Source organism: Bemisia tabaci, chromosome 7, assembly GCF_918797505.1.
Source record: "Bemisia tabaci chromosome 7, PGI_BMITA_v3".
In the NCBI taxonomy this organism is placed as follows: domain Eukaryota; kingdom Metazoa; phylum Arthropoda; class Insecta; order Hemiptera; family Aleyrodidae; genus Bemisia; species Bemisia tabaci.
In genome coordinates, this window is record NC_092799.1 from 14,022,983 (window position 1) to 14,036,969 (window position 13,987).

General features: G+C 39.3%; 1 protein-coding gene across 1 annotated transcript in view; it reads right to left on the bottom strand.

Moving 5' to 3' along the window:
* LOC109031926 (protein qui-1) overlaps window positions 1-11,033 on the bottom strand; it is a 35,041-nt gene extending 24,008 nt beyond the window's left edge. The window contains exons 1-7 of the mRNA XM_072302212.1: window positions 10,915-11,033; window positions 8,904-9,073; window positions 6,883-7,013; window positions 6,311-6,455; window positions 5,878-6,034; window positions 2,736-3,372; window positions 815-1,048 (exon numbers count right to left, since the gene is read on the bottom strand). Of these exons, the coding sequence (XP_072158313.1) occupies window positions 815-1,048; window positions 2,736-3,372; window positions 5,878-6,034; window positions 6,311-6,455; window positions 6,883-7,013; window positions 8,904-9,073; window positions 10,915-11,022 (1,582 nt within the window). The 5' untranslated portion in view covers window positions 11,023-11,033. The remainder of the gene's footprint in view (window positions 1-814; window positions 1,049-2,735; window positions 3,373-5,877; window positions 6,035-6,310; window positions 6,456-6,882; window positions 7,014-8,903; window positions 9,074-10,914) is intronic.
* Between the last annotated feature and the right edge of the window lie 2,954 nt (window positions 11,034-13,987).

Sequence of the window (13,987 nt, forward strand, 5' to 3'; positions counted from 1 at the left end):
CGTTCAAACAGTTTTATAATACAGAATGTAGATCTCTTCCTCAAAAGAGAAATAACCAACTGGATTCACATTTTATGTGTAAAATAGCACGGAATTCACGCTAAGCGCATCAGAAATACCAATAATCCACTCATTAACGCTCACTTTGGGCAGTCGTTATATCATTTTTTTTTTTAAATTTACTGCGTCCGAGAGCAGTTTTTCCTAGTTGCCGCGGCAGGTGCCGGTGATCAGGTTTACCTAGAGAGGGAGACCCTTGGCAAATCTAACAATTTGGCAACACTGGTTTTCCTCAACTTAAACCTGTGTTGAATGATTGGTCCTCGCCGGAGTACTTGACCCCTCCGAGAATCGATACATTTTCGTACCTTTAAATGGAGAAGGAACAATGTTGCCAATTTGCTGGATCCACCAAAAAAAGACGCAAAAAATCTTAATCTAAATAAACAGGCAATATAAACACTCGTTACTTAATTTCCTTTTACATAATGTCAGCGGGTTCAAAGTATTTGACTGTGCATCACAAGAAAATAAATACTTGCTAGGATTTTTTACATCACTATTTAACCATGTGTGATTTTCCAGCGATCAAGAAAAATTTCTCTCAAGCGCGGTAAATTAAAAAAAGAACGTAATACGCTAATTTTGTATTGAGGAGTAGAGTTGAGACATTTCTGACGTAATCAACGTGATTATTATTATGGTGCGATTTTCCTCTTAAAAAAAGGTCTCGGTTGTATTTCTCAAGTGCAGCTGACTCATTCGCGTCCAAGTCGTGTAATGAGAAATGTTGAAAACAAAAGAATCGGCTCACCTTTGGTCATGGAGCGTATAACAGTATAAAAAGTGAAAAAGTTATAAAATCCGTCCTCCAATTTCAAAGCCGTTGTACTACCACCACTTGTTGGCATTAGGAGCTCCAGAAGTTCCGTCTCGGTTAAGCCGAACTCCGAAATAGTTAAAAACGAACAGAGCCGTGCCATCGCTACTCTGCTGTACTTCTTCTCCAGCTCCTCTAGTTTCAGTTCTATTTCTCTCTCTAAATTAGCTGGAACAAGAAAATAAGAAGGGATTGTTATTAGTAAAAAAAAAAAAAAAAAAAAAAAAAAAAAAATCCCCAAAAAATTAGTAAAAGAAATATAAACCGACGAGGACTAATGTAGGTTTGAAAATCTGCCTAATTTTGGCGATCCTGCCTTCTGTACTTTTTTCTTTTTTCTCTTTTCTTTTTTTCCCTGTTGATTTAATGGTTTTATATCTACTCCACTGAGAAAATACGGCCAACTCTATCCTATCGAGTTATTTTATAAATGCGAGTTTGATACAACTTAGGTTTATAACTTCTAAATACAACTAGAGTTTGTAACCTCTAAAAGTTATTCTTCTGGAACATCAAAGGATCGGCACACGTGATACTGCAGATTCGTCCGTTATTTCCGTGAAAATTTTTCGCCACTGTCAGGACTCGAACCCGGGACCTTATTGATCCAAAGTTAGGCAGCAACAAGTACTGCCATGCTGAGGAAGAACGCCGCACGAACATTGGAGTTTTGTCCAATTTTTCTGGGTAAAACTTGTATGTCGAGGAGAGTCATGCCTACTTTTCGTTGAAGTTTTCAGGTTTTTTCGATAAAATTTCAAAAAAAATTATCTGAGAAATTTGAAGACGAATGTTCACTGTTTACTTTATAAATTAGTTTTTCATTCAGGGAAATTTGGCAACGTCTGGAGGCTCGTACGGCGCTCTTCCGTAGCACGGTAGACTAAAGCAACTTGCCCAGCGGGCAAATTATTGAAATTGTTAGACAAAACTATAGGCAAAGAAGATACGAGAGGTATGGAGGGATCCTATTGGTGAAAGCGGGTGGTTGCAATGGATAAAGGAGGTAGGCAATAGACTAACTAACGGCAATTCGTGAGAGACCCTATAGTAAGTCCATCATCTTCTCCCTTAGTTTATAAGAACCACCCATTTCAACTAATTGGATCACTCCCCTTCTCTCCGCTAAAAAAAGAAAAAAGTAGGTGAGGTTCTCCAATTTCCATCCCTTCACCCTTCCCAGTATTTCACTTAGCTTCAATTCAGAGCCAAATAAAGGTAAACGTTACTATATACTGGTACAGATAACCAGTTCTCTGGCAGAATCGACTTTGAATTCACGCTGTGTAAAATACAGCGTAAAGGAATGGTAAATTCTCCAAATATTTCTTTTTCAGTGTATAATTTCCATAATCAGCCGGCTGCTCACTCTCTACACTGCCGCGCTAAGGAAGAACGCCGTACAAACATCGAGAGTTGCCAAATTTCCGTCGATAAAAAGATCATTTTTGAGGTAAGTTAAGAATATTTTCCCTTGAAATTTTCAGAATCTTTAAATAAAATTTTGAACTAAATGATCTGAAAAATTGGGAGGAAAATATTCATAAATTTCACTGGTAAAACAAACCTCGTGGACCAATGCCGCGGTGCATTGACTTAAGAGTGCAGTTTCTTGTCGCCGGATTTAAGAGTCTTGAACTCTTGTTTCAAGCGGATTTTGCATTGAAACAAGAGTCCAGACTCATAAATCCGGCGACAAAAAACTGCGCTCTTGAACCAAGAGGTTTTTTTTACCAGTGTTACCAGGAAATTCGCGTTTTATGAAAGGAAATTTGGCAACACCTGAAGGTGCATACGACGTTTTTCCTCAGCATGGCAGCACTTGTATTGAGCTTTTGTTTCGTTGTCTACTTACATTCATTACATGGGAGCTCGATGAGGCACTCGGCCGACTTGAAGCGCTCCCTCTGAACGGGCGTCATCTTGAGCACATCCGGCGCGTAGAGAGACGTGGCGATAAGGTGAACATTCTTAGGAAGAACGATAGGTAACCAGGACAAGGCGGCCACGATATCCGAGTCCAAAGGGTTGAGCCGGTGCAGGTCATCGATGAGGATGATAAGCGTGCTGCTTGGGGCCTCCTCCTCGAAACGGCGGACCAGGGTCTGGAACCAGTTGTTGATGTAGAGGGGGTCGAAGGAGGCGTCAAGCGGGACGCATAGCCCCATCGGCTGAAGGAGCAGGTTCATCTGCTCGCAGATGATGCGGAGGAGTTCCAGGTTGTAGGAGGAGCGCGGGGTGGTCCCGGCGAAGCGGAGGATCTTCATGGCCTTCTTCCCGAACCAAGCCTCGCAGTTGAGGTAGACGTTCATGAGCAGGGAGGTCTTCCCGGAGCCATGGTTGCCCTGCACGATGATCGGGGTGTGCTTCGGGGCCGGCGACGCGAGCATCTCGCGGATCGTCGCCAGGGCCGCCTCGTTCTTGAGCTTCTCGCAGAAGGGCACTAGTTTATTGCAGAAGGAGAGGTGGATCAGGCATTCCTTGAGCACCTCCTGCCAAGGGACAAAAGAGGGGATTAGCGATTCACGACACAGCTGTATACGTATAATAGCTGTATTATGATAGCAAAGGGACCGTGGTGATGGCTAAAGTGCGAAACCACGTATCACAACATTGATATCAGTATTGTTTTCGCTTTGAAAGGTACAGCCAAGTACTACGTTTTTAGATGTTTACAGTTTTTTTACTGTTTTATCCAACTAAGGAAGGCTGGGTTTTCAGCCCGAACGTTTTGGACTCCGCGAGTTTAAACATTAGAGCCTAACACAGCACAGAGCGAAGCAGCGTGCTGCCGGCGCGACACGCGCACTGGCGCCTACAAACCTAACAGGCTTACTTCACGCATGGCGCAATGCGTGAAGTATCCCTGTTAGGTTTGTAGGCGCTGGCCGGCGGCCGCCAGCTGCGCCGCAGCGTGCTACAGCGACTCAAATAGCTGTTTCACAACAGAGGTGTGTTGCACAGGTCATACGAAATTGAAGGAGCTCCAACATATTAAGAATGGCAGGCATCCTTTAAGAGTACGGAGCTTTCCTTGCAAAATAAATCAAGATACTACGGCATAAAAAGAGAGCGGTAGTCCAAGAACTCACTAAGTTCTAGCATCCGTATTTAATTGCGTTTAGCATAATTTTTGAATTTCATTAGAGAAAAAAGTGATTCGATTTAGGCAGGAACATCCTTGAGTATGCCGTCAAGAAGATTTTTATTTGAATGAAGAATAAAATCGCTGAATGAAAGCGGGTTTCTATTTGATGTAAGTGACTTTTCTTTTTAAAGAAGCATCTTTGCTTCTTTAAACGCAAGTATTATTTTCTTTGTTGATTTATAAGGAAACTTTATCGGCGGTAAATTTGAGCATATTTCTGCTTGAATCAAGTCACTTTTTCCTTTAATGAAATTCAAAAATCATCTAACGTATTGAATACGGACACTAGGACTTAGTAAGTTTTCTGCTACGGCTATCTTTTTGTCTTCGTCACTCAATTCAATTTGGGAGGGAACTTCGTGCCTTTGATGTCATCAATCATGATACGTTGAGATGCCTTGAATCTCGTATGATACTGTGCAACACCTCCGTGGCGAAAAAGCAGCTTGAAGCGGCACGCCGGCGCCGACGTGGAGTTGGGTACACAACAACAATTTAAGAGCCTTTAGCTTAGGTAAATCAAAAGACTTATCCGGTTCAGGTATAACAAGGTGGGAATTTCTTGAAAGATAATTAAGTCCTGTTATACCTCTAAAGAGTTGTAGAGAGTTTTAGTGAATTGTCCCTCATGGAATTGACGCTTCCTTATTTTTACCAAAAATCTCAATCATACATTTCTCTCTGTTTGACCCCCCCCCCCCCTCCCAATATAAAACAAGCAAACCCTTATTCTTTCAAGGCATTATGCATCTCTATCCAAAAACGTTGTAAGCAATCGTCGTCTATATTTGCATGTGGACCAATTTACTTTGAGTCTCTATTGGTACGTGGACCAAACTTCCCTTTCCGTAAAAACGTGTGGCCTTAAACTGCTGGGAAAAACCGGTGCGCGGACAAAAAATCGTTGACGAAATGTCTTATAACCCTCTTTCTTAAATGTTACAAGTAAATTGCGTGAAAAAAGCCGGGTAATACCACACGGCAAAAGTGTGTTTTACATGTAATAATAGCAGAAACTTTGAAACACCACGAACAAGAAACCTGTTTTCTTAATTTCACTGTCGATTTAAACTTCCTTATACCTTTGCTAGAGAAAATTAATGTGCTATTATTAAAAATTCCTGCGATCCTTTTCTCCCTCCTGAAAAAAAGAGGGTGAGTTTGACTCACGGAGGAAGGGGATACCGCCGTCCGTAGAAAGGACGTCTCGATCTCATCGTAGATTTTTCAAATTTTCCTTCGAAAAAATACAAATCGTAAAAAAACGAGCAGGAATTATATAACCATTTATATTTTTGAGACGATTTAATTACCAACAACACGCACATACGCACAATGCAACTGGATGGTTATCAGAAATCTATCAAATGCGTGATTTTGTTTTAAAAAAATCTATATAACTTGAGAAAAAGAACGAAGCACTTGCTTTGGGTGACAGAACAGAAACGGGCGCGATCAGTTGGTATCTTTACCACCGGACACATAATGCTCAAAAGTCGATGATGTATAGCGCCTTCATACAACTTTCGTGCTTGAGTGATGGCTATGTGGCATGCACACGATTTGAAGGCGCACAGACATTTCTTTCGAGCGTAAATGGAAGGCACAATGGAGATGAGCATAGCTTAATTTATTATCAATGCATTTGGGTATGTTAATGGTTTCAATCAGAACAAAAACGGTTGATATAATTCGTGTGAATTTACACGAAAAATTAAACTTGGAATAATAAGTGAAAAAGCTTTTTTCCTCTCGTTTCTTTAAATTTTCAAAACCTTATAGTTGTTTGAGAATCTCGAAAATGTTGAATTACACAATTTTCATTGGTTAAAGTCCCATCTTTAATTACCTGAATTGCTTTATTGCGAGCGTTCAGCTCTGGTTTGAGCTCAATACTTTGATTGATGAAATGTTGCAATCTCAACATTACGTTTTCTTGAAATTCAGTCAAATAAGTATCGTGTTCTGAACAGTCAGGGTCAATGTTCCCGTTCATCCAAGGTACTCTGAGAAAAGAAAGAAATAATTAAAAATTCTTACAAAAGAGGTTTGATCCATTTTTAGATTTTGAGGAATGTTATCAATGTATTTTTACACTTTTTCCAAAGCAGAGATTAAAAATATATTACACATAAACGTGTTTTTTTTGTGAGATCCCATATGTTTACTATGAAATAAACACATTAATTGACCATTAGCTGCAAATTTCGTAGCACATTCAAATCAATAAAATATCATTTCACGATATACTGATAAATTTTTAGGAATTTATTGATACTTACTTGATTGTCATTTGATTTTCTTGAGGAATGGCACTTGAAATGAAAGTTTTAAACTTATCTAGACGATCTTTTTCGTAGGAAGGTTTATCAGGTGGTCTACCGTCAAATTCTCTGATTATCGATAACATGTGTTCCTTATCTAAACCTAGAAAAAAAACAGAAAAGATCAGCGAGACTGTATAGAAACTGCAATTAGCATGATTTCTGAACAATTTTTTATATATTATAATAAGATCATAAAAATGCCCAAATTAATTAATCATGACAAAATATACTTTGTCTATTTCATTCTGCTATCATGCTTTTGCATGCATATTAGTTCTTAGATTTTTGGTTTTTCACATAACTCTTATTAGCAATCATTGTCAAAGACAAATGACATGAGCATTGAGGAATATCTTTTCTCGAGTTTACGACTATAAAGAGCTGTTTAACGTACAAAGGATCGTGGGCCGTCCAAATATGACCGGAAAATTTGCGATTAATATAATAATTTGTAAGGCTTCTGAAACTGAAAGTTCTCGAAAGCTGGAAAATAAAGTATTAGTTTCATGAGTGTAGAAAGGTCTTACCTAAGGCTTCATAAAAGTGATGCTCTACAGCTGATCGTGTGAGCTGTGGATTGATATTCGACTTAATTTTTTCTAATTCTATCGCAGCATTTCTAAGTATTCTATTGATTTCTCTCAGTTGATGTGATTCTCTGAAAAGAAAAAACATTTTTGGTCAATTATACTGACACGCTTCATAATAAAAAAGCATTCTGATGTTATGCATTAGACGTATTTGTAATAAAAGTAACTAAGTGGAACTGAAATAAATAATCACTATGTGCATAAGGTTTGCATGCTTAAAAATTCCTATCCATTTAATTTAATTAAACATCATATTTATCAAATACGTGGTCAAAATTCCCCCAAAACAGACTCATTTTCAATTTGCGGCGAGCAAACTGAGAAAATACAGGAGAGCAAAGAGAAAGATTGATATTCTAACGATTTATTGCGTGATTTTAACGTTTCACTGCAATTCACAGAATAATCGCATACAAATAGACTGACTTTTATCATTTTTATACCTTTGAAATTATTCCACGTACCTATACTTACAACAAGAATTAAACTAGTTCAGGCATTCCGAGATTCGAATAGATGTCTTAGATTCGAAGATTTTGTGTGTTGTTGACATTTATTGTTTCAATAAACTTCGTTATCCGATTGAAAAGAATATTTTTCTCTGCGGTAGGAGAAAAACTCTTTTATAAAACCGCCTTTTATAAGAATCCTTATCAAACATCGGAAATTGATATTACCCACAAGTATCCGTCCTAAAGGTGCCTCCCTCTTCTGGATGCCATAAACAGTCACAGTAGATCCGATAAAAGAAAGATGGAGCTCTCCGAGGGGCATAATGGCTTTTTACGACTAATTCGAAGCTCTTTGCAAGTTGCTCACCGTGTACAAGAACCGTAAATCATTTTATCCCTGCGCTCTTAGTGCAACAAGCAGGCAAGCTGTCGCAAGAGCATCAAACTGTTATGGCTTTTACAGTGTGCATATTTTTACGAGCAGAACCGAGTTTTGAAACAAAGTCGTCAACTTTTGCTCGCAGACTTTTATAGTTTCTGCTCCCGCCGAATTGAGATTTAAGAGGCTCCCGATTCATTCGTCGCTCTCTGACAAAATAACGTAAATACACTTAGCTATGAGCCCCGTAGTCCGTTTAACTCAATGGTTTCCTTGGCTCATCTTTAAGTGTAGTTACGCCTTTGTGTCAGCCAAGCGACGCATTGTGACATCATGCGCTTGCAATAAAAATTGATTTTCCAGAGCGCTGCTTTTACCTCTATCTCGCAGTAGATTTCAGTCCAGTTAAGGGTATCATGTGTCAAGGAATCAGGCAAAAGCCCTTGGAGGTGGGAAAATATAAAATGAGATACCTGGACCAGAGCTTAAAAGAGTTAATTCCCTATTTTTGGTACAGAAACAAAGATAAAGTGTCTCTTGGATAGGTCAATAGCTCTTAGAAAAACGCTGTTGACGTTTGCGAGTGCTGTTTGCCATCTATAAAGATTATCCATTTTACACATTGGATAAAAAGTCGCTTGGAACTAGAGTCCAGACTCTTAATCACATTGACAAGAAAAATACTCTTGATTCGATTCTCGATTTTTCCTTGAATCGAAGAGCCGAGCCTCTTGTATTAGGCGGATTTCCTTTTGATTCAAGCAAAAAGTCCGATTGAATCAAGAGTATTTTTTACTGTCAATGTTTTTAAGAGTCTGGACTCTAGATACAAGCGACATTCTTTTCCAGTGTACGCTCATGACATCATTGATGTTGATGCATCCTTACCATGGCTTCAAATGCTATTGAGAGTATTAGAAAGTGTTGAGTATCGAAAAATAAAAATCTATTTGACCACAAATCGGTTGTTCCTCTGTGCTGAAAAAAATAACTTTTTAGACGAAAGTACTTAGCAGGTCTTTATCGGTTAAAGTTCACCTAATTCTTGGAAATTTCATCCGGCTTTTGCCTGCAGTGATGGTTAGAAAATAGACTACTGATATTGACAAGTCCAAGCGTGTACTTACATTGATGAGTTCAATTTGTACTGTTTCAGCTCCGAACTGAAGTCGTAATGATGATCTAAAGCGTCTGTGCATAAATTTAAGTTTTGAGCGGTGTTTCTTATTTGTATAAAATGCGACTCGTGCAATGTTACCGGAGGTGGACAATCTTTCCATTCATTTCCTACTAAACTCTTTAAAAAAACAAAAAACAAAAATCAATAAATTAATTAAAAATGTTTGAAAAAAAATTTCGAACTCTGGATTGGGTTATTGTGAGTCCTCTCGACAAAACCTGGGCTTACATCAAGTGTAGAATTGTGTTCTATGCAAGTATGCCTTAAAATATCCTTGGACTTTTGACAGGTTCATTGAGCAAAATGCTTTGAGCAAAGATCAAAGTTTTGAAAGGTTCCCTGAAGGTCCTTTCACCTTGACAGTAGCACCTACAGTGGCATTCTTTACCTATGCACTCGTACCTTAGTAAAATACAACCACAGTAATTCTCTTCTTAAGATATTATCTAATATTGGCACATGCCAATGCAAATCGCAAGTTGAGTACAATGTTCTTTAATATTTGTACCTTATCTCGCTTATGACATCCAAGATTTTCATTCCATGCTTTGTAAGTGTTTAAACATCAACCTGACAAAACCGATGTATTCAATTTTAGAAAGTATTTGCCGAGAGAAACCTGAGAAATCAGTAAAATTTCACCCACCAGTAATGATTGGTTACATTTTGTAAGAAAACCATATCTTGGGAAATTTGCAGTGTCACAAATCGAGACGGCGGTTTTAAATTGTTCTGTCGTTACGTACATGTAACGACATCTGCATTTCCATCTCCGTATTTTTGGTCTGAAATTCGTTACACATGGAGCCTGGGGTCACAGTGAAAAACTCTTTCTCTAGCAAACTGACAGTTTCATAGCTGTGCTTTCTTTCGTTTCTTATTTCCTCGCTTCTCAACCGAGGCATAAGGAAAGCTAATTTCAGTCACCCGTGCCTCTGGGGTGCTTTCATTTCTTTTGCATCCGAATTTCAACTCCTTGAGTTTATATTCATATATGAAGTTTTCCTCGGTTCCAACCGCGCGCATTTCAATATCCGAGAGAGGAGAGAGACGACTCTTTCAAGTTCATCGCTGGGGAGCTGAAATTCTCGCTGATTCAGGACGACGAATTTTTGTTCAGGATATTGCGTGTAAGATATTCAATGCCATATCATGCACGCAAAAACTGTTATCTAAAAATTTGATGCACCCGGGTTTTGTAGAAAATTAAAAGTTATTCTATTCAGTTTTGTATGAAGAATTGAAAGGACCCTAGCAAAGGATTTTCAATACACTCGGTTGGAGCTGAACGCTCTTTTCTCTGAAGGTCTAGATACACACGGATTAATCGCAGCGAGTGAAAGACGAAAGTCAATGGAGAGCCTTCACGGAAAAAATAGGTCTGTCATTTTAACATCACATTGAATGTTAAATTTGTTTGACGTTTCTCTGTTCTCTGTTCTTTTACTGGTCGTGACTGCTAATTGAACATTTTAAGTATGTTGAAACAAAATGTGCAAATCTGGTTAGCTCAACATCTTATCGATGCTTTTGAAATAACATTCTGTATGTTATTCCATCATCGCACGACTGCTGATTAACATCAGGTGCGGTTCATTAAATCAACAGTTCCTGAAGCTCTTGGAATGCTCTAGTAGCAAAATAATTCACTGCAGCTATTTAATTTACTCATTGAGCAGAATTTATCTAAAAATTTTTTCTTTATACAATGTTTTTGATAAACAGTTGGAAATTCTCTCATTTTGGTGATGATATGCAACTTCGGACAAGGGTAGGAGGGCCAATTTCGTCGGTAAAAATGAAGGAAGATTCCTGTGAACTAAGAGGAGTCTCTGCTTTTCAAAATGTGCAAGAATTAAAAATTACATTACGGAATAAGCTTATTCCGTAATCGGTTAATACGTCCTCTTGAGGTTTCAATAAAATCAGTAATGACGTTGAATTCAAGAATAACTTACCAAAAAAAAGCACCCTCGAGAAACAGTCTTGCATTTCTCGATCTCTAACATGTGTTCTTCGAACTGAAAAGGATCGTTCAAAGGATCTTCTCCCGTTCCATAGTGCATGTCAACCAATTCTATCTGTGAACAAAAAAAAAGATCCGATCAGACAAGATAATCGCAGAAAAAATTAATTAAATTATTATCTTTGGTACGAGTTCATCACGTTTCAATGCTTGCACAGTGACGTAAATGGTCTGTTGTATGCAAGAGATATAAACCAGCGAATAGACTTACTAAAATTGCACAAAAATCATGATAGGTGCATCGAAAAAGTCTGGAAATAATATGGAAGTGTAAGAGGTTCTTGTTTTGTTCATGATCAAACATCCACTTTACTTCTTTATGCATCTGCTTTACTTTTTTGTGTAGTGGTTCTCAGCATTTTTACATATTGATTTGAGCTGTTTGCGCGCATATAACGACATGATAAAAAAGGTTTCAAAGGCGGATTCTTGCCTTATTGCCTACTGCTTTTATAGCTCTCACTTCTTATCAGAGCAATATCTTCGCGTTTTTGATCGCCGCGGGCAGTCAGCTTGCTCTAAGGGCAAGTACATACGAGGCGCCTTCAATATCTTGCACGCAACACGGACACCCTCAGAGTATCAATAGTTACATCTACCAGGTCCCAGGTGTTATAATCATCCTACACTGAAAACAATGGTTATGTGGTGAAGAGTCCATACTGCTTGGAAAATCTAAGGTATGAACTGCTCTTACACACGGTCTAGCTTTCACGACTAGAGCCGAGATGTATTGTAATCAATCTGTGTATGGAAATGCAGGCGTATGAACTTACTGTTTATACAGTATGGACGCTGGATCCATACGGTATGGACTCAGAGTCCATACTCTTTGTATGTGATATTTGCTCATACTCAAATGGACTGTATCTCTATTCTTAGGTCGGCATAAAGTTCTATACAGTCTGTGTGTGGCTCCGACCCATACTTTATGAAGCGTGAGTGCATTCATTATTTTCAGTGTATTGTCTATGTGTATTTGTTGTGTGTGTATTGTGTATTGTTTTTTTGTGTATTGTGTCGTTGGCATAATGATGTTCTCCTCAAAAACCATTGCCCCTCTAACGTGGGCGTATTTCGATTTCTACGTAAGCCCTATAACCCCAAGCTGTCCAATGCTCACGCGGGAATAGAGACACGCCCTTACGTAAGAAGATCGCAATAAAAGGGCACGAGAGTTAGGTTTAAAACCAAGCCAATAAACTATTCTATTCTAACTAGCTATCTCTGTTATATGAATTCTATTCTTTTAATTATTTATGAATGATTTTTCATTCCAGCATCAATTTTTGACATCTCAATGATAAATTATGAAGAAATGTATCAATCGGTTATTAATTTCCACGACGGCAGCAGCGGTCTCCCTATGAGTGGCAGTTTGCATAAATTAAAGGAGCGAAATACCTCGGCGAGCTGATATCGGGTGTAAACGGGGGGGGGGGGGGAGAGGTTAGCGAGGCGAGACGGGAATCTTAATCAAATTCTGCGCGTAAGCACTTAAAGTTGGCGCTACCCCCTTCCTCCCCTCACCCAAGGACCCTGTGCCCCCCCCCCCCCCCTGCGGCGAAGGGTTGGCTACGCGCTCTCACTCTCAGGTGTGAGTATTCGAGGCCGACCTCATCCTCCCCGTCATGACTCACCACTGCCAATTTTCGAACGGTAATAACCAGCGCCTAACAAGCACGTGCTCAAGTTAATATCACGAAAGCCTCTAATGTCAAAATCACGCATGTGCCGTACCAAATACGTTCTACAACCGTCGTTCTTGTTCAGACACGAGGCCGTGGCCTGGCGTGCTTTGCGATACATCGATTTATCTGCCGTTTAAACCTATGCTGCCGTGCTAAGGGAGAACGCCGTAAGAGTATTCAGACGTTGCCAAGTTTCCTTCGATAAAAACCGAATTTACTTGAAAAATTGATAATACTTTTTCTCAAAATTTTCAGAAAATTGTATACGCAATTTAATGTAAAATATCTGAAAATGTCAAAGAAAAATGTGCATGAATGCTGTCATTAATACATTTTATCAAGGGAAATTTGGCAAATCTCGAATGTTCATACGGCGTTCTTCCTTAGCACGGTAGTATGGATAGGGGGTTGTTTGCAACGAACATCCTAATAATCGATTCTTTACCATGGGTTCAAACGGAAAAATACCGATAATCAGTCATTTACGCCTGGCCACTGGGATAGGTCATCCTCAAGTCTGGCGAAAATTTTTACTTTCAGAGATCCACCAATCCGTCGCCATCGTGGCACAAGGACGGAATTAAAGTTTGCCATGAACCCTATAATCCATATGGACGTAGTTCTACCAAACAGACCTATGTGGAAGTGAGAAATATGGGGTGTGCTCGTTAGTCTCTGGCCGTAAGAGTGAATGAGAATAATAAAGCGCCTGTGACGTCAGCGGCAATGAAAAAGCCTCCGCGTCACGTCGTCGTCTTCGTCGGGGGGCATTAACTCATGAGCCCTGTCCACAAGGCTCTCTTGCCATGCCCGCGGCTCATGAGTTCCGCACTCAGTTGCACATAGGTCTCTTTGATAGAATGCAATATCCCGCTTTGCCAATTCTTCAAAAGGAACCACGCCCACTGACCACATTGCTTCTTATGCAGATTTCTAGAGCACACCCCACATTTCTCATCGCCACATAGGTCTGTTTGGTAGAAATACGTCCATATATCTCAATGCTTTTCCAGGCTCATCTTTAAGTGTACTTACGTCCTTGTGTCAGCCAAGTAGCAAACGTCTGTTGCTTATTGTTTAAGAATTAAGATACTGTGCGGAGGATAAATTATTTTTAGTATTTTCCTGCAAATCGTCCACTTCACAAATACTCCTTTTGCTTTATGGTCCGATAAATGTGGAAATCTGCCAGCCGTTTCGGCCTTTTCCTCCCACAAAATTTTGCCCTTCTTTGCCAATATGCAAATAATTGCTTTGTGTCGATGAGCGGATTCACGAAGAAGCAGGCAAAGCCGTCTTTATATGGTCTTGATA